Raw genomic sequence first — 24,635 nt, 5'->3', positions numbered from 1 at the left:
TTATTCAGTTCTGTTTTGATCACCACCTCCTCTACAGAAGGGACAGCCTTGTGTCATATATTGGTTGTGTACTACCTCTGGGGACCACTCTCTCTGATACATACTGCAATAGGGCAACCTTCTACCTGACAACTCAGCTTGACAGGGAGCTAGAGAGTTATGTGCTTAAATCCCCCAGTCAGTAGTTTTTGTCTCAACAGTCGCTTACTTTCACAAATGTCATTTCCTGGTTTTGGAGAGAATCATTTTACTTTGTCTCCAGGGGCAGTCATCGATATTTTGCCAGTTTTGCCGTCTTTCCTCTGAGACCATACATCACAGAAATGGTATAACTTAGCTTATAGGTAGTGAAATGTAAAACTATGAAATAAAGATTTATCTTTTGCCAACCAATACAAGATTGGATTGGAAGAAAGCAGCGGTTTATTTTGCCAAAATACAGCTTGTTGCCCAGCTAGTTACTAAGAATCCCTGGAGTTGGCTGCATCACGGTCCACATTTCCTAAGTATCATTGCTGCTTGCAACCCTCCACTGCTTGTAGCAAAACCTGTTTAAGATGTCTGACTTAAAATGCTGCTCAATGTGCTCGCTCAAATTTAAGATCCACCACCACTGCGACTGTTCTCCCCCAAGCATTGATGACAGATGTTAGAGACTCATACCTGATATACTTCATGTACACTCGTGCAGCGTAAGCAATTGGCACTAGTCCTATAGTCCTTGCCAAACTGCCCAATAATTAAAGAATCATAAGGACTAGTAGAAATATTCCCTTTTTAATGAGTTTGCTATATGTTATAACTATAAGGACTAGTGGACTGAAACTGTTAATTTCTAGCACTGTCCTGATATATATGTGGGACTCAGATCTATGGCTGGACTCAAATCCGTGGCATATGTTTTAGATTCGTGGTAGATTCTCATTGTCATATGACGTCATGTTTGCAATGATCTCTTATCTGTGAATGGGCAATCAGTTCAATAGTTATATGGCCTCATGCTTGAGATGACGTCACAACTCCTTGCCCCTGATGTTGTCATGTAAGTTCAACTGATAGACACAGCGATCAGTCAAAAACAATGGAACTGAACACCATAGAAAATGAAAGGTTTCTTATGGAGGATTCATGTCAACAGGAAAAAAACAGTGTTGAAAGACCCTAATGCTGAATCATTTTCAAATGATTTTTTAAAAATCTAGACACTTCTCATGTGAAGGCTCTGAATCTTGCAGTGGGCAACCGTGAAAATATTGAGGATTTTATTAACTCGGGCAAATGCAAAGATGGTGCGGAAGGTCTTAGAAAATTATTTCTACGATGAAACTTCGGCGAACGTTTTTAAAAAACCTACCAATATGCATTCCCTGCACTGACAATGCTGTGCCGAAGGTGAAACCATAAAAATAATCCTGATAAAATCACGACATTGATAGTCAAAAATCTGCCGCAATATAGGAATCTATACTTTGTTTAGCGCTGTAGAAATAACTAATTATTAATATTATGTGATAATCTGTCAAAGATTTGAGTCTCTGCCAATGTCTGCCCTATTTGTTGAATCCGCCATATATCTGAGAATCTGCCACGGATCAGAGTCCCACCATAGATCTGAGTTCTACACACATACATACATACATACATACATACATACATACATACATACATACATACATACATACATACATACATACATACATACATACATACATACATACATACATACATATTTGGACGACATTAAAAGTCTTATTTGCATCAACCTTAAAAGTTCAAGGTCACTAGAGATCACACGATACATGGCTCGAACTTCAGGAAATTTCAAATTAATTCATGAAAAATCGAAGCTTTTTCCAATTAGTAAAGATCAGCTCTAAATAATTCAACACCTATTATATGTCAAGGTTACTTGGAAGGTCATTCACTCATGAAGTTTCTTGTAAATAGTTTCATTATCGTATTGTCAGTATTTGTATTGCCATCTGAGTTTGCATTAGTAATGTTCTCACATGTATTTTGATGACTTTGATGGTCATGATCACTAAGTGTGAAGCAGACGTTCCAAAAACCTTGTGTACACAATATCTTGTGCCTTTGTAATTGGAATGGTGTTTTAGAAGATTCTCAGTGACCTCCAATGAAAGTGAAGGTCATCAAAAATATTATTAAGAAATGGAATACTTTGTTTGTATTCCTAATGCAAAGCAGTTTTCAATGATTAGTATACCGCCTCAACTAAGCCAAAACACCAGGAATGTTAAGATGAAATACTCTGAATGTGGATATAAATATGACATAATATATTCATGGTATTTATAATATTTTCAGCTTGCCCTCCTCGATACTACAAATCTGTGAAGGGAGACAGCCCATGCCAACAGTGTCCCCCCCACAGCTACTCCTCAGACACAGCAGCTAGAGAGTGCCCATGTAATATGGGCTATTATCGCAGTCCTCATGACCCCAAGTCCATGTCCTGTTCTCGTGAGTACATACAGTGACAGTGACTATATTTCATCAATATATCAGATTACTTGATGTGTTTTTCTAGTCCCCAGCATAAACATGTGAAGTAAGTTTTCAGGAGCAGGATGGTGCAACTTCACTAATCTAGTTGAGATTGCTGTGTGATTTACGTCATTATTGGAAACATTATGTATCCCCTCTTTTTTGTGCTATTTTTGGTATAATCAACACATTTTAATGTTCATACCTGAAACCTTTACTGAGATAATTTGTTTCCTGTCAGCAGTCAGTTGCCCACTTGTCTCAAACTAAGATAATTCTATATGTTTTCATGCTCCCAAAGATTTATTCGTAGTTCAACCGGACCAAAGGCCTCGTGAGCTCAGGTGATGGTTGGCTCTGATCTGTATCAGGAGCCTCTCCTCTGACACAGATCATGCATTATCCTTTTGAATGTTTTTAATTGACAATCAATTATGTGTTTAAAAAATGTTCAAACAATTTCTTTTTCGAAAGGTATTGGCCAACATAGCTGAAACTTCATTTATACATTCAACCCATCACGAACATGAACCAGTTTAAGGGATGAACCTGAAGCTTTTGAAAGAGGTCTAGCACCATAATGTGATAATAGTACATATAGTGTTGGTGTTATGATAAATTCATTATTATGAAGGGAATTGGTTAAATGCAGAAAATGTTGTCAAGTTTCATGTAAATATCCATTACATTCTTTTAACTTTTGCTAAGGTTTTTCTCTTCAAAGTCATAATTTTGCAACGTAGAATTATATGAAACTTCTTTCAACAACATTTAGTATATTAAATGGTAACAATAATAACAAATTGAAGTTGGTTTGATTTACCTACTTCATTCAATTTCTTTTGTTATTATAGGAATATTAACAATTTTTGATATTTCAGTATGACAATGTTTAAATGTACTTTTGTAGAAATAAGACTGGGCATTGATTTCTTGTGAAGCTGTGTGTTAGAAGACTAGAATGCAAAAGGCTAACATGCTTGTGACTGCCTAGAGCCTTTAATGACATTGAGTGGTGCTGACAAAAAAACAAGCAAGTTGTCACTCTAGTTGGTAATTAACACTCCACACACAATTCTTTGACTGCATCACAAGTCTGCTTAATTTCTTCACATGGGAAAAGCCATTTTGTTGCAGGGTTTATCAAGATAGGGATGAATAAGCACTTTTGATGGAGGAGCTGGTCGCACTTGGCCGGCATAAAACTATCATAAATCATGTGTCTTGCTCTTAGATGGGGTAGTGGTAGGGAGATAAAAAAAATATATGAATATCCCAAGGGAGCTAACTCTGCTCCCATTTTCTTCAAGGATCATGTCATGTGAATAAAAATTATTTCCGATCTGAGCCCCAATGCCAATTTTGTGTTAAACAATTGTGCTGAATAATTCCTTTCCTTCATGAACATAACCTTCCTGATATTAGACAACTTAAAAGCCAATGCGATAAATTGTGTGTTGATGATTCTTTTGATTGTTAATTTCATGCTGTAGTTGGCTGTTGCATTAACGAAAATTGTTGATACCTCCAGAAAATGTGAATTTGAGCCTTGGCCGTTTTTCTCAAGTCAGCAGCAAATAAATGACATGGTGAGGTTTCTGCCCAAATTGCCAGTCTCCCATGAATTAACATTTTTGTCAATCTTGTAGCATGGAATAGCCAATATTTAAGTAATTTGTGGGACTGGGAGACATGATTAATGCTAATCTCTCCAAGTTGTCCACTTGCTTGCTCTTTTCTGTAGTTGGTTAAGTCGGGTATGAATGATAGAAACACATTTATCATGGAAGAAAGACTAATGCTTGGCAGATGTTAAAATAGTTGCTGGAATAAGTGACACAATATGCTGATGACTCAATCAGGCTTAATATCAAACCCAGTTGAAAGCTGTAATTGTTTTTGATTATGCAGTTAACTGTAAACCATTGTCATGAAGGAAAGAGAAGTAGTTGTATTGTAGATATGGGATACATACATGTTTAGGGGACTGTCTGAAGTTGTACAGGTATGGCTGAAGTCACTGTAAGAATGATCATGATGTCACAGTTTGACTGTTTATCAACATACAGGATACATATTACCAGTTTGCAGCCCCCAGCTAAAATACAGCTAGTAGAATCCTTGTATTGTTGTGCTCTGAAACGTCCAACATGGAAGCACTGAGCCTGCTTGTAAAATTTGTATTATGCATTTTGCCAGTTTTGTTATATTTTTCCCTTTCAGTGGCTGAACATAACTCACTAATTTAAGACTTCTGCCCTTATCACTACTTCAAAATTTATGTAATAACATGACTAAGCTTCAATGCGTAGGAGATATAACTTCTGGACGGGGGATACACACCGGAGTCTTTCCTTCACAAGTACATGACGGATATGTATGGTTTATATATAGGACAAAGTGTAGACTAACATCTAGTCTCTGAAATGAATGTATTTAACAGAAAAAACAGTTGTTAAATAATAGTTATAAAATATAATAAAAAGGAGTCCAGAGACTTTCTTCATGTTCAGATACTACAGTAATCTAGACTTTCTAAACATTATAAACTTGCATGAGCTGTATTGGATATATTTGTTTCAGGGTCTGTATGACAGACTAGACAAAGTGCTACTGTGGGGGTAAACGATGATGTCAATGTTTCAGGCCCCCCCTCTGCGCCAAGACAACTGGTTATAGACGTGCTGACAGCAACATCAGTTTCCTTGGTGTGGCAGCAACCCAGTGACCTGGGTCAGCGGCCAGACCTTCAGTACAGGGTGGAGTGTGACCTGTGTGGCAACAGTGTCAAGTACACACCCGGCTGGACGGGATTCAACACCACAAGGTAAGAAGCAGCAACATGATGCTGGCCTTGCAACTTTTCATCATTAGCTGTGAGCATGTTGGTCTGCTGCTCTATTTCAATGACCATGATAAGTACATGTGTGTATCATCTGTGACAAAGGGTATGTAGCTTGTTCTGAAGACCTGTTGTGTATTGCCAGCTCTTGCTAGTCTTGTGAACTATATGAATATGCATACTGTAGTTTTAGATTTGCATGTGAATGACTTCATTATAAAGAAATGAACAGTTACAATTTATTTTTCATAATTTCTTGCTTATGAATAATAATTATGTTATATTTGGGCATGGTGATAACCGTTATACAAAATTAAAGTATATGCTTTTTTAGTCTCCTAGTTGGTTCATAATCATCATTAACTTACTGGATGAAACATGACTCTTTGTCTTTCTGAAAGGATCTAATACCAAGATGATTGACTTTTTAAGCAGCCCCATGTGAATTGTGATTTCTGGGTATTTCTAGAAATTGCAGGGAAGGGTCTGTTCATTTTTTGCAAGTACCAGTACCCTTTCCCAGTTATTATATGGATTGCCCTCTTTTAATGGCATATGTCAGCCAGTGGAAGAGTAGGGCTCACCTCTGACAGCTAGCCATGTTGCAGAAGGTCCCTTGCTTGGAGGTGTCTCCACAAACTGTATTATCTGCAAATAACTAACAAATATTTTTAAAAAAGCATTGGGATAAAAAAGATATGCTTGTGTTTTGTAAATGTCTTCGATGGCTGACTCAGAATTTAATTAACCCAGGTTCACTACAAGCAGAGGGACAATGGTTTATGAATATTCATGAAATTCTCTTATCAACAAGTCGTTAAGGGGAATTCTCATGATGTTAACATTCTTGTAGTTTCCATCTCATAGAAACAAAAGGAAGTAAAATAATCCCCCTCTCATTATCAGCTCTATTGAAATAGAGATAGTTGTGTGGCAGCTTGTGCTGCAGCAGGAGATAGCAGCCAAATATGGTTGAAATGTGTTGCATTGAATCTCATGCAGCATGTAGCTTTCCACTTAAAGATTGGTATTCATTGTTGTAAGGGGAATCATCTAGCACACTACAATTTACTATGCAGAGTTGTGTCCCTTACACGTGCCAGACAACTATGATCATGGGTTCAAATGCAGGTGTTGCTGATCCTGTTTCTAGTTTTCATGGGTTTCACAGAAGTGGTACATGTCTCACTCACTCACTCACTCACTCACTCACTCACTCACTCACTCACTCACTCACTCACTCACTCACTCACTCACTCACTCACTCACTCACTCACTCACTGTGAGAGTTAGTTTGTCCTGTTCTGAATAACTCTTGTCTATCTCATAAGAAAGAATAACACCTTTTTGTGTGCTACTTCCTCCATGCCCATGACTGTTTCAGGGTGACACTGTCCAACCTGAAGGCCAGCACTGAGTACAGGATAGTGTTGCATGCAGAGAATGGAGTGTCCGAGATCAGTGGTCAGATCTCATCAACAGATATAACCATCATCACAGATGTCTCAGGTATTCTTGTCAAAGAGACTTTTTCCAACAAAACGTTTTCTCAAAAGCAAAAGTAACTGAAATCATGTCCTTATTTATAATTATTGGTAATTTTGTAAAGCAAGTAAATATATTTATTTAAATATGATGCTATTATTAGGCTTTTTTCTACTAAACCCATGATGCAGAAAGTCAGTAATCACACACAGCTGTTGTGTTCTACAGATTGAGACAAGCAAATGTGAACATGAGCATAATTTTTAAGATATTATGGAAAGAATATTATGACTTCATGGTATAATTTCATTGTTATCATTATTAATGAATAGGAGTATTATTATTTTCATAGAATCGATATACTCCTTCTAAATAAATGTGAAGAGGGTGTTACAAGATCACTTAATTTGCTGAGTTAGTTATTTAATGGCTTATGCTCAGTTATTTTGTATTGAATTTTACAGCCAAGATAATCAACTCTAGACTTCTTGGCGTTGGCTCCAAGCACATCACAATAGCATGGGATGTGCCTGTTGGCATGGGCGGGCATGTCCAGCGCTTCCAGGTGAAGCATTTCCCTAAATCACAGCCGAAAAATATCATCCTAAACTACACCAACTTGCAGAACTTCACTGTCACAGAGTTCATGCTGGAGACAGAGTATGCATTCCAGGTAAGATCAGTATGGCTATCTCATCTATCCTTATTTCCCCACCTATTGAAATTCTTTTAAACTAGATATCTGAAACTGAATATCAATGGTAAATCATGGGGAAAAGTGTGTGAACAACTGATTGCGATTTCTGGATTTATTTACGAGACAACTACAAAAGATAATCTTGATCTCTGTGTATGAAAAATGCCTAGAATAACAGGAAATATGATTTCATTGATACAGCTAAGTAATGTTATGATACCTGGATCGTAGTAAACAAACGGGCTAGTGCACATGCTTGCCATTTACTCTCAGCCTAGGATACCCATATTTGGGGCTACCGTTAATTTTGAATGCTGACTATACTGTTGGCACGCTGAAGTGTCCAACTGTTAGGTCCATACAGCACCTTGTGTATACCACATTGTTCACATTGGTAACATGCAGATGCAACTTGGCCTTGCCACATTATAATAAGAAAGCCTTGATTGATCATATAAACAAGGCAGCTTTGGGGCCATTTATTACAAAGAATGAACCATGTCTAAAATGGATGGTCCCTGCAGATTTGAGCTTGGAGTGTTTTGGTCATTTGCATTGATTGGACTAAGCAGCCCATGGTGACAGTGATGTATTGGTCAGGGCATACAGTGACCGGTGCCATGGACAATGCCTTGAGGTCATGTCCATTCAGCTTCTTAAGTGAAACATTTTCTGATTTGAAGGCTTCATGCTCTTTATGTTTTCCATGGACTTGAAGGGGTATGGGTGGCCCAGTCGTCTAAGGGGCCGCGATTCGCTTTGCAGAGTTGCATTCCTTGGGCACGCCAGAAACCTATGATTGTGGGTTTTAATCTGATTATGTTTCTAGGGTTGTCAGCACCATACCTGTGCTTGTGGGTTTCACCGAAGTGGAAAATGTCTGAGACCTGCATCACTTTGGGCTTTCCTCCCAACTTTAAGTTGACACACCGTGATATAACTGGAATACTGTTCAAAGCGGCGTTAAACCCAACTCACTCACTCACTCATGGACTTCCTAGCATGGGTGGCCATAAACCATCCCTCTCCATGTTTTAACTAGTGTCTTGTGATAAGATATCATTGCATAGCATGAGATGTGATTTTACTTCAAATGCAGTGTTTCTCACCAAGAAACTGGGAAATTTGTCTGTTTTCTACATATCTTTTTTAACATTTAACTCCGATTTTCTTTTCTTCTAAACTCTAAACAGCATTTGAAGTTTTTGACTACCACTGCTTGAAACGTTGGGATTATTTGCACTTCAAAGTGAAACTGATTCCAGACCTGTTGTACCTCATCGACCATGTAATTCATTAACTGCATAGAAACTGAGCTCAATGTAAAATATGTTGATGCAGTTACCGGACGGTATTTCTTGGGCATCGCATTGTGTATAATTATTGCTTATACAGTGTGCAGAGTACAGAACAGCAGTACAGCTCTATACAAGGCACAAAGGGAGCACTCATGTTTAATAAGGTTTCAATCAAAACAAACTATATTCTTTTGGTATTTAAATACATTTTTGTTTTTTAAGATGGGAATTAATTCAAACACAGTTCGCCATGATGGCCCTCCTTAATTTCAATGTGCGCCACTTGAAAATTGAATGCACCAAAAGTGCAATGGCATGGCCAAGAATGAAGTTCGGCTTGACTGACATCAATTCTTACAACTTGACAAAACATTTACTTTAGACTGTTAATCTTTGATCTGTAACTGAAACAGTTCGAAGAATTGGTATACCTAACTTGCATCTCATCCTCGATTATGCACCAGATTGTGTGTGTGTGATCAGTTTAGTTTAATGCAGTCCCAACACTACTCACACACATCATGTGCAGTGTTAGCACCAGTCCTACACCACTTAATGACCATAACCACCCAGTGTAGTGTTGGCACCAGTCCTACACCACTTAATGACCATAACTACCCAGTGCAGTGTTAGCACCAGTCCTACACCACTTACAGACCATAACCACCCAGTGTAGTGTTAGCACCAGTCCTACACCACTTACAGACCATAACCACCCAGTGAAGTGTTAGCACCAGTCCTACACCACTCACAGACCATAACCACCCAGTGAAGTGTTAGCACCAGTCCTACACCACTCACAGACCATAACCACCCAGAAACCATAACCACCCAGTGTAGTGTTAGCACCAGTCCTACACCACTTACAGACCACAACAACCCAGTGCAGTGTTAGCACCAGTCCTACACCATTCGCAGACTATAACCACCCAGTGCAGTGTTAGCACCAGTCCTACACCACTCACAGACCATAACCACCCAGTGTAGTGTTGGCACCAGTTTTACACCACTCACAGACCATAACCACCCAGTGTAGTGTTAGCACCAGTCCTACACCACTTACAGACCATAACCACCCAGTGTAGTGTTAGCACGAGTCCTACACAACTCACAGACCATAACAACCCAGTGAAGTGTTAGCACCAGTCCTACACCACTAACAGACCATAACCACCCAGTGTAGTGTTAGCACCAGTCCTACACCACTTACAGACCATAACCACCCAGTGTAGTGTTAGCACCAGTCCTACACCACTCACAGACCATAACCACCCAGTGAAGTGTTAGCACCAGTCCTACACCACTTACAGACCATAACCACCCAGTGAAGTGTTAGCACCAGTCCTACACCACTTACAGACCATAACCACCCAGTGAAGTGTTAGCACCAGTCCTACACCACTCACAGACCATAACCACCCAGTGAAGTGTTAGCACCAGTCCTACACCATTCGCAGACTATAACCACCCAGTGAAGTGTTAGCACCAGTCCTACACCACTCGCAGACCATAACCACCCAGTGTAGAGTTAGCACCAGTCCTACACCACTCACAGACCATAACCACCCAGTGTTAACACCAGACCTATACCACTCACAGACCATAACCACCCAGTGTAGTGTTAGCACCAGTCCTACACCACTCACAGACCATAACCACCCAGTGTAGTGTTAGCACCAGTCCTACACCACTCACAGACCATAACCACCCAGTGAAGTGTTAACACCAGTCCTACACCACTCGCAGACCATAACCACCCAGTGTAGAGTTAGCACCAGTCCTATACAACTCACAGACCATAACCACCCAGTGTAGTGTTAGCACCAGTCCTACACCACTCACAGACCATAACCACCCAGTGTAGAGTTAGCACCACTCCTATACCACTCACAGACCATAACCACCCAGTGTTAGCACCAGTCCTAAACCACTCACAGACCATAACCACCCAGTGTTAGCACCAGTCCTACATCACTCACAGACCATAACCACCCAGTGTTAGCACCAGTCCTACACCACTCACAGACTATAACCACCCATTGTAGTGTTAGCACCAGTCCTAAACCACTCACAGACCATAATCACCCAGTGTTAGCACCAGTCCCACACCACTCACAGAACATAACCACCCAGTGTTAGCACCAGTCCTAAACCACTCACAGACCATAACCACCCATTGTAGTGTTAGCACCAGTCCTAAACCACTCACAGACCATAATCACCCAGTGTTAGCACCAGTCCTAAACCACTCACAGACCATAACCACCCAGTGTTAGCACCAGTCCTAAACCACTCACAGACCATAACCACCCATTGTTAGCACCTGTCCTACACCACTCACAGACCATAACCACCCAGTGTTAGCACCAGTCCTATACCACTCACAGACTATAACCACCCAGTGTAGTGTTAGCACCAGTCCTACATCACTCACAGACCATAACCACCCAGTGTTGGCACCAGTCCTATACCACTCACAGACCATAACCACCCAGTGTTGGCACCAGTCCTACATCACTCACAGACCATAACCACCCAGTGTTAGCACCAGTCCTATACCACTCACAGACCATAACCACCCAGTGTTAGCACCAGTCCTATACCACTCACAGACCATTAACACCCAGTGTTGGCACCAGTCCTCCACCACTCACAGACCATAACCACCCAGTGTAAGCACCAGTCTTTAACCACCCAGTGTAGTATAGTGAATTGTAGCACTAGTGCGAGGTGTATAGGTATTTTGTTGCACTGATAAATGTCATTTCAAGACTAAACTGACAGTCAGCATGTGTATGGTGACCATAGAAGAGTTATTTCATGTAAGAAGTATGCTGAACCAGGGTATCTGTTCAGTTAGATTGTTATTCTGTATGTTAAGAATGGTTAACCTACTCTATTGTCATGTTGCATGATAATATGCCCTGTCATGTTCAAGTATCATTAACTCAGTGATGATTTATTGCCATGATCAAGGTTATTTCCAAATAGCATTCTATTGCCACTGCATAGGACTGAATTTTCCAATTTCCTGACCATCAGTCCTTTACTGGCTTTGTACAACCAGGAACAAAATTGATATCATTCTGATTACATGCCTCAGGCTTGCTCCACCACAGCTGTTAGACATGGAACTTTCATTTGCTTGGATGACTTGTGACCACAGTGGGCATTCTTGACCCCTAGTGTCAGTATTATTGATGATGTACATTGGCCTGAGAGCACTCCTGTCCAGAGGGACTCGCCCAACTGTGAATGATATAATACATACAAGGTTTTCTTGACAACTGGTCAAGGTGATACTATGAATGTTGAGCTGTCCTGACCACTAGTATTTGTGCTTGTAAGAAGCAGTACAAGCAGGGTTACTATTATTCCCTACCAATACTGACTTCTGACTAATATGCAATATAGCACTAAGTAGAGTCAGGTTATTCTACCCGAGACCCAGAGACCCATCCTTGTTAGAACTCTGGGGCGGTCGGGTAGCCTAGTGGTTAAAGCGTCCGCTCGTTACGCCGAAGACCCAGGTTCGAATCCCGACATGGGTACAATGTGTGAAGCCCATTTCTGGTGTCCCCCGCCGTGATATTGCTGGAATATTGCTAAAAGCGGCGTAAAACCAAACTCACTCACTCACTCATTGTTAGAACTCTGCTCATCTTTTCATTTTAAACCATACAAAGAACAATAGGTCAGTACTTTCAAAGGCCTATTGAAATCCCTTTCTTTGGCCATTTTTCTGGGTTGATCAGGCAACAGTTGATTCAAAGTGAAATTATATTTACATCTATCTAGACCTAGAACATTAAAATTTATATAAAGCATGTATATAATTCATGATAGATTTATGAATATATGCTAATGCATCACAAGAACAATCTAGTTTCAGTGATAAAAACTTACATTAAAAAGTATCCTTCGTTATGTTTGTAATGAAACATGAATGAGTGAAAGAACCAGTGAAGCCAATCACAGTTCCTTGCAAGTGTTGACACCTGTTTTCTTAGTACCAATTAATAATTACCACTTCCTTGGGGAGATATTTAGGGTATTAATTATAACAGGTAGGTAATATTTATGGTATTTATTAGAATAGATAAGATGGTAATGAAATGGTCATGGAATAATGAAAACATATTTTCCAGAAACCATTTGAAATTCATGTGATCCAAACTGAACATAGATATTGCATTTGGTCAAACCCACTAGAAATAAAAGTGAAATGGAAGCATTAAAATATATAATATCTTGTTATTTAACTAAAAACATGAAGAATTCCCTCCTTCTGACCTGACCCCGAGGCCTCTCTGTAAATAGTGTCTAGTGGCCTTTATATGCCAGGTTAGCATGTAACAGAAGTTACTTTTTTTAAACCAAAAGGTTAGAAATACTACAATGGAAAGGAAAGATGTGTGTGAAGTTAAACTCTGAAAGTTACTCTAACACAACATTGAATTTACATGTATGTCCCACATGTTTCATGCAAAGCCAAATATTTTTCATGCTTGACCAGGTATATATATATGTGACCACCACCACCAACTCCTTGGTTGCATGATCACTGGATCTACTGATGGAACAGTGCTAATAGGCTTTCCTTTGCTTCGTTGTTGTTGTTTAATAAGTAGTAATTTGCAAATTAATTTGCTCAGCAATAATATCAAGGTTGTATAATTAAAATAACAGTAATAATTTGCATGAGGCATTTTTGTGTCAGTGTGTTGCTTCAAGCTTTGTAAGAATGAATGTTAATTTACTGTATGTCATAGTAATGCTGATCAATTTCCTTGTTTGCATCAATACTATGAAATCATGATGAAAAAGAGCTAGTGTTATAATTGTGTAAGTCCTGTTTGCAGTGTTTGAAATACCTGCCGGGCCCGACCGTCCGAGACGGGTTGATTTCAACTCGGGCTGCCAGATTTTCAAATCCCCCTGCCCGACGGTCGGGTTACATTTCATATGTAGAAAATATTCTAAATATTTCCCGATGATAAGCATTATTTACATGATGTATTCTAGGATATTAAATACAAATCTGACCAAAAAAGTGTTTGCTATTTCTTTTCTTGCATTACTTCATGTTCAATGAATTCGATTTAAAGTTTTAATTAAATTATCCTGAGAAACATATGATTATAGTGGGCAGGCAGGTTTTGGTCAGGGCTGGCAAGTATTTCAGCTAGCCAGCCCTGTGGTCTGGCTGAAAATGTTGGGAGTTTCATACCCTGCTGTTTGTGATCATGTTGAGCTCCATGGCAAGCTCCATGGCAATGAGTCCAGTGCAAATGCACACTTTTAAACATATCATAATGGGAAGTGACATGACACTTCATTGTCTGGATGTTCAATAAGATTACTTGGATGCAATAAAGTGAATCTATTGAATTTGGTTCAGCAGGACCCAAAGTTTGAGACTTGCTTGAGGAAGATCTTTGATGGTGGTTGTGTCTCCATGGCACCAAGTCGATTTCTCTCCAAACTTGTATTATGGTTAATGGTATTGGCTTTAAAGGAAACTCCCCTGCAATAAACACCACATTACTCTGATATTTTATGTGCACAAAAATGCTTGATGCATATTGGAAGGTTTGAGCTTTGAAAATAGTCCTTTTATTTAATTTGATAATTAAGATTTTGTTATCTGAGATACATGTTTTATGACAATTCTATGCTGGATCACTTTTATTGGAGTAGAATTACAAACACTACCTGAAGAACAATCCATGCAATTTAGGCTTGTATTTTCTCTGCTTGTTTGCTATTCATCTCAGTCTTTTAGTATTCACAGTTGTCAATTGTTTGGACATGAGCTCTCATCAGAAAATGTAAAAGTATAGTTAATGTAAAAGCCTTGTTAAAGGAGGATGCAATACTTGTACAGGACAAAAAGCAATTTGAGATTAAACTGAGTAAATAAAATCTCTGAATTGAAGAAATTTTGAACTAATGATAAAGCTGAATAATATAAAAATGTCAGACCAAATCATGGAAATATTTGCGAAAAACAGCCTTGGAATTAGTGGACCTATCTTCTTAATCTTTGATTAAACCTTTGAGGAAGCTCATGGTGGTTCTTAAATTTGATTTACTGTTTTCAGAATGAATGTTATTCAGTGTGGGATAAATCCATTGCTACAAGACGGACGCTCATTACTTGTGGTATAGAATCCTCCTGTTTCTTATCTCATTTTAACAGTGAACAAAAAACACCTGAAGGCAGAAGAAAAATGCTTGAGGATGAAAGAAAAGTAATCATAGCTTTATTGTTCAATGAGAATTTCCATATCTGTCTACTTCACATGTGACTTGTGGAAGAAATAATTTGATAACTGTCATCCTGTTGTGTGCAACTCCTCAGTGGATAAGCATGGGCAGCAGTGTCATTCTGCAATCCTGACCAGCATAAATTTGCCACAAGGGGAGGAACAGGCTTCCTCATCCACTTCAAGTAGCTATTCACTTCCTCCAAACGGCTTATTTTGGTCACCAAAATTGGTGGGCAACTTGTTAAGCTCCCGTCGTAAATAATGTTTGTGGCTGCAGTGAATTCTGACTGGGCTTACTGTCCTGGCAACAGGCTTGCGTGTGCTGTGTGCTCCCAGTGATAATCGCCATCACAGCAAAAGGACTGGACTCTCCAACGATTGATTGTAGAATTGATTGCGGATGCCATGTTTTTTCATCAAGATTGAATCGAAGAAAGCCACAGTCCCAGTGTCGGTTCAATTCAAGCTTGTCAATGAAGGAGCGATTACGGACTGGTGGGAGAAAAATGGGATCTTTCTCAACTCTGTTGCTGCTTTATCGTTTTACTTTCACTAATTGCCAAACTGGTGATGCCTGCGCAGACTTGGGAAAACCAGTGTCTATCCAACACTGCCCAGTCTTGTTGAAATAAGTCACCCTAACCTTTGTACTCAAAGCACTTTTAGGGAGAATTTCTAAGAGAAGAAATACTAAATTTAGTGAGAAATGGTTCTAATCCTTGCTAAGTTTCAATAAGAAATCCCCTTTAAGCTTAATTCAGTTTTGCAGAAACCGTACTAGACAGTATTGAAGTGGTAAAGATAGGAATGAGATTGATGATGATCATATGGCAATTCCTTTGGATGATGTACTGATGGAGGTGTGACAACTGACTAAAATACATGGTTTAAAAAAAACACTTGATAGGAAAGAGATGACTTGGTGTCGGCACTGTACCAGCAGAGATCAACACTGGCTGAGGGGTAGAAAAAATCTCACATTTCCTGCAGTTTTATTCCTAGTTGCCTTAAAATGAGCCATTGAAAAATGTTCAATCACATCTCATAACAGGCACTTTAATTTGGCTGGGAAAAGCCAGGCAGCCATCCATCACTGTGCAGACTGACACCACTGACTTTATTGTTTTGCTATGACCCAGGAGCTAGGCAAGCTAGGCCAGCAAGGCACTTCTGCACTCAACACTATAGTGAGATAGACCGAGCTCTTTCGATGCAAGTACACACGATGCAAGTACACACGGTAGACTCACTCCACAAACTAATTTGGTTGTTTATTAATGTCTTGTTTCATTGTAAATTTTGTCTCACAAATGTTAAGGTGATTAACTGTGTGTATATTGCTGTACAGTGTCAAAAAGGATTTTTACTGAGAAATATTGCTTGAATGTGTAAATATTTAGATATATGTGAATTTCAGGTTTATTGTTTACTTTACTAAGTTGGGTGAGCTTAGTTTTAACTCTTGAGAATATCATTGCCTCTGTTGTCTGTTGCTTCATGGTGAAATGCAAATGGTGGCCATTGTCATAAAACCATAAAAGATTGGGCAGCAGAAAATTGACTAGGTTGCAGGAAAACCGATGCCGCCGTCAGAAATGATGTATTGCTATTTCCTTTGTCAGTAAACGATGGATGAATTGTGTTCATGTAAATTTCATTTGTCAAAAGTCTTCAATGTTATTTCTTTCACCGGGCCCAAAACTTGAGACTTGCTTTGTTGAAGAAAGAAATTAGGGGCAGATGTTTTTGCAATTAGTTGTGGAAAAACTCAGTCACATTATTGTGATGGTGTTGAAGGAAAATTAGAGGTTAATAGGTTTATATCCATACATCATTTCTGTAATCATTATTTCCTGATTGAGACCAGAATAGGGGAAATATTCAGTTAGCGAAATGTAGCAATAAAAGATGACATCACCGATCGTTAGCAGTATTTTCACAATGGAAATGAGGAGTTGTTTAGCATATCTAAGACTAAACCGTCATTTGGCTGCATCCTCGCACACAAATCTTTAATTCCATTCCAATTAGATATATGGAAGCGAAATTTACACCGTTGTGAAAACGCATTGATAGTCAGTAATGAGAGAGTGGAGTGTTATAGACATGTTAATTTGGCCACCTTGATTCCACTTGGGGCAATCTATCATACAGCCAGTCTTTTTCAGGGTAATTTTCTCATTTAGAGTGTTTTGAGTACCTTGCAACCTGATGGATGCATGGACTGAGAAATCTACATTTGGTGTTAAGGTACTGTGTTGCTAAGCATGAATGACAAAGTGCAGGGTCTCTTCAGTGATAAGCTTATTAAAAGTGTTGCATATATGATTAGTGTTGTTTTTTGTGTTGCAGGTACGAGTTGAAACTGAGAAGGGCTGGGGTGAATTCAGTGATCCTCTCTATGTCCAGACTGGAACAGGGCATGGGGAATATGGTGAGAATTAGGCACTGTTATACTAACAAGGATGTTTTCAACTATGCATATGTGTATACAACTTAACTTCTGATAGCTATGTTTACTGTTACAAAACCCATAGAACTAGAACAAGGGGTATGCATACTTTACTGTAGCTTAGTGCTGATATTCCCAGTCCCCTGACAATACAGCATATCAGGGTTACACTGTCTCCCCTCCTGACTCACATCAGAAATCACCTAGCAAGAGTTAAGCAAAATTCAGTTAAGGGAAGTTATGAAACTTGGACTAAAATTCTTGATGTAGCATTGGTTATACTGTGAAATTTATATACTTCAATTTCTAGGAAATACCGGGTTTTGCTGTCTTTGACACTTATGTCCACCTGATCTTTTCATATTTCAGTGAATACCCCTATAGGAATCATTGCTGGCTCAATTGTGGCAGTCATTCTGTGTATGGCCATAGCTACGATAATGATCATCATTCTGCTGAGAAGGTGAGTGTTCACTCAGTCTTGGGAGCTAATGTCTGCAGTACCTGTGTTTACAGGCAACAGTGATATTAGGTTGTCCTTGATGAAAATTAGGTTAGGACCATAAAGATATCAACAGCTTGGCAATATTCGTCCACATGTATAGACATACCAGAGACAATAACTATACAAACTTGTCTGGAATAGATTTGAATGGCTGGAACTGTTTTCACTTTCAGAAACCGCCAGAGTTGTAGTGAGAAGAAGGACTGTGATGCTCCATACAGTCATGGTGAGTACCCTACTGTGGATATGCCAGCTCAACTTTAATGATATTGGGCTTCTTTTTTTATCTCCTTGTTTAAAATAGAGGTCTATGAATTGTGAAAATATAATTTTCTGCTCTATGTTGCTACAAAAGGAAAGTGAATTACTTAAAACAGTGTGTAAAGCTGAATGTCACTTCTTGTTTGAGTGTCTCCATGACCTATTCAGGCCTGCAAGAGACCTGCATGATGCACTCAACTCGCTTGGTATTCTCCAACTACATTGTACTTCCTGTCCTATATTTTGTTCTCATTTGCAAGCTTTATCCACGTGTCACCTCATCTTGACATGCTTTTTTGGTGACATTGCTTTATTCAACCTCTTCTTGCGAAAACATTTCAATGAAAAGCATTGCTCCTTCATTTAATTCTTCTAAACAAGTATGAAACATATTTTCTTGCTTTGTGAATGTTCTGTTTGGAATATATCTCAGTCTGTGTTTCTTGGTAAACCCTTTGTGAGAGTAGGTTCAGAAATATTTGAGGGAGCAAGCTATCTGAACAGAATCTGGTGACGGCATGGACATCTTGTGTTGTTTCATCTCTCATTGCATACGTGCGCTGTGTGACAACTGTGACCTGTAACACTAGCTTACACTCTGTGTCTGTTTGACATTAGACATTGCTAACATTTGTGGTATTGAAGTGAATAACTATGACTCATTCTATTCTTATTGATTTTACATTTATCATCTGAATTTCAAATATTTATTAGAGATAGCCTCATCCACCTCTGTTTGGCAAATTTATTTCAAATTCTCAATTGGCGTTTTGGAAAATAGCATGAAATAATCAATTCTGATTTATTGCTCATTAGAGGGTGAAAATGTGACATATCTTTATTGCATGAATATTGTATTGTTAGAGTCGTATCGTGAGCCACTGATAGGATAGTGCCAATTGTATTCCATTGTTGAATAAGTTGAAAATCAATGTTTTTAATTTCTAGAATTGTCCCTTTGTTACTGACATTGTGGGCTTGTTTTATTCATATCGGTATGCTCATTTTAACTTAATTATGAATCATTCATTAATTGTTTCTTCTTTGGAGAATAAAAGTTTACTATAGTTCATTTACCATAGAGCATTTCCTTTAGACACAAGTAAACAAAAAACCTTCTTTATTGTGTATTGAGTAAAATATTATGTAAATGAGATTTTACTCTTATTCCTAACATAAAATCCAGTTCAGATTGCTGTTGGTGACAACGCTGATGCCATAAGAGCTTGTGCTTAGTATATGCATTGTCCAGGTTGTTGCCACATGTTGATTCCCCTTGTTTCTCTCTCTTTAGTTATTCAGTACCCACCGATGGACCCTCACCTCCATATAAACGGAGGATGTAAGTTCAGTCAGATTCTTCTTAGATTTAGATTTAGGTATTTAGTTAGATGTTATTGTGGATGTCCTTGGAGGTAATTTTCATAAGATTGTTTGTTGCCTTGTCAGTGCATCTCCCTCCCTCCCTCCCTCCCCCGCCTCCCCCAGCTGCCCCCACTCAGCTGGCTACCTGTAGCAGGCAAGACACAGACATTTCCTCAACCTTTGCATTACATTTTGGGTGGTGGGGATTGTCTTTTCCCAGATAGGGCCAAATACTGTTGTTTTAACAGATTACCATGGGATAATAATGTATGGTTGTGATATTGCCATGGTTACCATGTAAACTCTTGTTGTCAGTGTCTGGTACACTTATTGTTGTAAACGTTCTGCTTGTTTCCTGCTATATAAGCACAGCCAGCTTACAGCTTCAGTCATTTATTTCACCGCTTTTCATGGTGCACTTTCATCTATGAAAATATGAAATCTCTTCCTGTTTTGTTTCTTATTCTATATTAAACTTTATGAAATTGTCGATAATGAAACAGTGACATGATTCATCTCTGAGACATAGATTTGAGTGCACCCTTTCACTGATCATGTTTTCTAAGGGGAAATCAAGACATGATGGGTCAGCTTCAGAATTCTTATCATTCATTCATATTATTTCAATTGATGGTGGTTTCAGCCAGTGCATCCTGCTAAGTGTATTATGACTTACCAGATAATGTAGCTTGTGATGACACAGTGACTGTTTCTTCTCCAGTGACGATGCCACTGTTTCCTGCCCACCCAGCATCTATTGGTGGCAGTTCAGCACGGACCTACATTGACCCACATACATATGAGGATCCTAACCAGGCTGTGCGAGAGTTTACAAGGGAAATTGATGCCTCTCACATCACCATTGAATCTGTTATTGGTGGTGGTAAGAAACTTATTCACCATTCATATTCAAGTGCCAAAACACTTTCAGCCAACTGTGTCTTTCAGAGTTACTTTAAGACCACCTCCTTGGTGTAGTGGATAGAGCGTTTGCTTTGTGGAAGGTCGGTGGTTTGGTCCACATCCACATCATACAAAAGAATGTTAATAGATGGTACTTTACTTTGAACCTGTTTCACCTCAACTGATTTTACTCATACAGCAGGAACAGGACTTTTGGGTTTGTGGTTAATGCTCATCATAGAATTTGTATGTTGAACAAATTAAAACCATTATTGTTGTAATACTAACATGACTAACTGTTTTTGTTTATAGGTGAGTTTGGTGATGTGTGCAAAGGCAAGCTGAGAGTCCCTGGACGGATGGAGATGTCAGTAGCTATTAAAACTCTTAAACCTGGAGCGACAGAAAAGAATCGACTAGATTTCCTGACGGAAGCAAGCATTATGGGACAATTTGATGACCCCAATGTTATATTCCTGGAAGGAGTAGTCACAAAGAGTATGTATATATGTTTTTTTCTAGATATATTTGTTTTTGTTTTTTTATGATGGTATTGATGTTGTCTTCAGGCACATATGTTTGATATTGCTTCACTTTAAATATAACCACAGTTTCAATATCTGAAGATCTTAAATGCTAGTAAATCATAGGATTCTGGGATGCCTAGGGGATGCAATGTCTCAAAGCAAATTGCAGTGCCTTAGATGACTGGGCCACCATTCCTTCATTGTTAATCAGGTAGATCAGATATGACATTTGTTGAGAATGTTAAGTACATATATGTGAATACAGGTTGCACAAGGTCAACTTCAACCATTGTTTTGTCTGTAGGTAACCCTATAATGATAGTGACTGAGTACATGGCCAATGGATCCTTGGACTCTTTCCTCAGGGTAAGTAGCTGTTTGTACTGGTACTTACGGAATCAAAATCACATATACATCTTAATAATTTAACAAAAATTAATGTCAATTGTTTTACTAGCTGTACTTCTTGGTCTATCATAATCTGTTATGGACCTGCAGAGATATCATATATTACTGCTAGTGTGCAATAGTAGGATTCTGAACCTGAAATTACAGATTATGCTTGTCCTCATGTTTTCATGAATTATTTGCATGCTTAAAATATCACAGAGATGAAATTGTTTATGCACCAGTGACATGAAGCATTCTACAGCGTAACTATGCTGACCAATAAGAGCCATACTGTCAGCTCACATAGTGTTAAAATATCCATTTACAAGTGATGCAAGGTCTCTGATTGGTTGTTATGTTTATAAACAATCAAGACGTTATTTTATTGATTGATCTATGAGGGTGCAGAGGGGGATCTAATTGCATGTACATTGATATTACTTGAAGCTCAGAATACCACATTGTCTTTCTAAAAATGTTTAATTTGTGTCACATGATGAATTTAATGAATGTGTGGAGCTTAGATCACATGTTTCTCTTATGTCTAGGCCTAACGAAAATGTCCAGGCGAAAACCTGCATCATGGTACTGTTTACGGATATAGAATAGAATATATTTGCCACCATTTTCATTCAAAGATTCAAGGGCTAAGAATATAGTTTTTCCCCTAACCCTGACACAACTAACCTTAAGGATTGTGACAATGTATTATGTATACATAATTTTTCATGAGATATCTCTAGTTTTATTGATGCTATTGATGTGCCTGTTTCAGAATAACGATGGCAAATTTACAGTCATTCAGCTGGTGGGGATGATGAGGGGAATTGCCTCTGGGATGAAGTACTTGTCTGAGATGGGATATGTCCATAGGGTAGGTCAACTTCAAGTACTTGTCTGACATGGGATATGTCCATAGGGTAGGTCATCTTCAAGTACTTGTCTGAGATGGAATATGTCCATAGGGTAGGCCAACTTCAAGTACTTGTCTGAGATGGAATATGTCCATAGGGTAGATTGACTTCAAGTACTTGTCTGAGATGGAATGTGTCCATAGGGTAGACCAACTTCAAGTACTTGTCTGAGATGGGATATGTCCAGAGAGTAGGTCATCTTCAAGGAATTGTCTGAGATGGAATATGTCCATTGGGTAGATTGACTTCAAGTACTTGTCTGAGATGGGATATGTCATTAGGGTAGATTGACTTCAAGTACTTGTCTGAGATGGGATATGTCCATAGGGTAGATTGACTTCAAGTACTTGTCTGAGATGGAATATGTCCATAGGGTAGGTCAACTTCAAGTACTTGTCTGAGATGGAATATGTCCATTGGGTAGGCAAACTTCAAGTACTTGTCTGAGATGGAATGTGTCAATAGGGTAGGTCATCTTCAAGTACTTGTCTGAGATGGAATATGTCCATAGGGTAGGTCAACTTCAAGTACTTGTCTGAGATGGAATATGTCCATAGGGTAGATTGACTTCAAGTACTTGTCTGAGATGGAATATGTCCATTGGGTAGGCAAACTTCAAGTACTTGTCTGAGATGGAATGTGTCAATAGGGTAGGTCATCTTCAAGTACTTGTCTGAGATGGAATATGTCCATAGGGTAGGTCAACTTTAAGTACTTGTCTGAGATGGAATATGTCCATAGGGTAGGTCAACCAGTTGCATACAGATCATCTTAGATGAAGCAGCAACAATATTACTATTTTTATAGTTCCTACTACTTCACTTTTTGGTTCTAGACTTGTGGTCCAAGTAAGCTTATGTGGTCCAAGTAAGCTTATGACAGATCATGTTGTCCATCATCTGTTTGTAACTTCTTTCAAACAGCTAAAAGGAGAATCATTGAACTTTGAGACGATCTTACTGTCCATGGCCTTAAAATTAAGACTTAAAGAGCCATGGACATTTTTTCTGTCCTCTCACATCAACTAGAATACATTATACAATGGCTTCAAAAGTCATGGAAATTGGCAATCTGCCTTGGAACGTATAACCACTATCATGAAGAAAGTCTTCATTTGGTGTCTCACATTTTGTAGGAAATAGGTTACGCAACCACACTTTCTTCACTCAGTGGCTAACGATTTTACTACTTATGACATTCAGCTTACTTTGAATGTACCTGGTGAGCCACAAAGCCAGGAAGCAGCTGATGGATGTCCTGCTATATGTGTATAGTAATTTTTCACAATGTGACATACTTGCAGAAAATAATGAAATACACTCTCTTCCCTACAGGATTTGGCTGCCCGGAACATTCTCGTAAATGAGAATCTAGTGTGTAAAGTTGCAGACTTTGGTTTGTCCAGAGAAGTTGAAGCCGACACAACAGATGGCGCCTACACAACAAAGGTTGGTCACATTGAAGCTTGGCTTATTTGCTACATACTTAATGTTGTTAAGACATTTGAAATATTGAAGTATACAAAGAAGTCAGTGTTTTGGAGCATATATTGCATGTAAAAAGATGAGTATTGTAAACTAATTATATGCCATGTGATGCAGGGAGGCAAGATTCCAGTGAGATGGACGGCTCCAGAAGCCATTGCATTCCGCAAGTTTACCTCCTCATCTGATGTATGGAGCTATGGTGTGGTTGACTGGGAAATTATGTCATACGGAGAGCGGCCCTACTGGAACTGGTCCAACCAGGATGTCATCAAGGCTGTGGAAAAGGGGTACCGACTACCTCCCCCAATGGTAAATTTCACTGCTCACATCTGGGACAGTGTTATAAACCTTTTCATCACAACTGTATTTCTGTGTTCATGCTATAAACCACTGGTCTTACTGGTGGAGATTCAATTATTTACAGGCTACTGTGATATAGCTGGAATATTCCTCATTGTGGCATGTAACAACAAACAAATGAATACCAACTAGTTTAATTGTTCAGTGTACACTATTGTAAACTACTCCCTAAAAACACTGCATCATTTAAAGTGTCCCCTCATTTACAAGCATGTTACACAGGAACTTTTAGTGTCCACAAAGTATGTTTTTTTTGCACGAATGAAGTTATTATTTGTAGGACTCTACAAGAGTTCCCATGCATTATTTTGTCATGTCAGATTGTACACTCTACTAGAAGTACTTATGGAGATGGTGGGGCCTGAATGG

At 38.8% G+C, this 24,635-nt stretch overlaps 1 protein-coding gene across 2 annotated transcripts in view; it reads left to right on the top strand.

The window, feature by feature from the left end:
* LOC124117410 (ephrin type-B receptor 1-B-like) overlaps positions 1 to 24,635 on the top strand; it is a 106,624-nt gene that overhangs the window by 77,333 nt on the left and 4,656 nt on the right. Inside the window, exons 4-17 of one of the 2 annotated variants that reach the window (XM_046479294.2) lie at positions 2,329 to 2,484; positions 5,155 to 5,335; positions 6,735 to 6,859; positions 7,300 to 7,508; positions 17,455 to 17,536; positions 17,924 to 18,017; positions 18,233 to 18,285; positions 19,615 to 19,662; positions 20,407 to 20,568; positions 20,901 to 21,086; positions 21,420 to 21,481; positions 22,281 to 22,379; positions 23,754 to 23,867; positions 24,021 to 24,215. In XM_046479294.2, coding sequence (XP_046335250.2) covers positions 2,329 to 2,484; positions 5,155 to 5,335; positions 6,735 to 6,859; positions 7,300 to 7,508; positions 17,455 to 17,536; positions 17,924 to 18,017; positions 18,233 to 18,285; positions 19,615 to 19,662; positions 20,407 to 20,568; positions 20,901 to 21,086; positions 21,420 to 21,481; positions 22,281 to 22,379; positions 23,754 to 23,867; positions 24,021 to 24,215 — 1,766 coding nt within the window. The remainder of the gene's footprint in view (positions 1 to 2,328; positions 2,485 to 5,154; positions 5,336 to 6,734; positions 6,860 to 7,299; positions 7,509 to 17,454; positions 17,537 to 17,923; positions 18,018 to 18,232; positions 18,286 to 19,614; positions 19,663 to 20,406; positions 20,569 to 20,900; positions 21,087 to 21,419; positions 21,482 to 22,280; positions 22,380 to 23,753; positions 23,868 to 24,020; positions 24,216 to 24,635) is intronic. The other variant, XM_046479295.2, reaches the window with a different exon arrangement.

Source organism: Haliotis rufescens, unplaced genomic scaffold (assembly GCF_023055435.1).
Source record: "Haliotis rufescens isolate VD_foot unplaced genomic scaffold, xgHalRufe1.0.p SCAF_13, whole genome shotgun sequence".
Lineage (NCBI taxonomy): Eukaryota > Metazoa > Mollusca > Gastropoda > Lepetellida > Haliotidae > Haliotis > Haliotis rufescens.
Note: the sequence above shows the minus strand (reverse complement) of the source record. Positions and strands in the feature narration are given on the sequence as shown.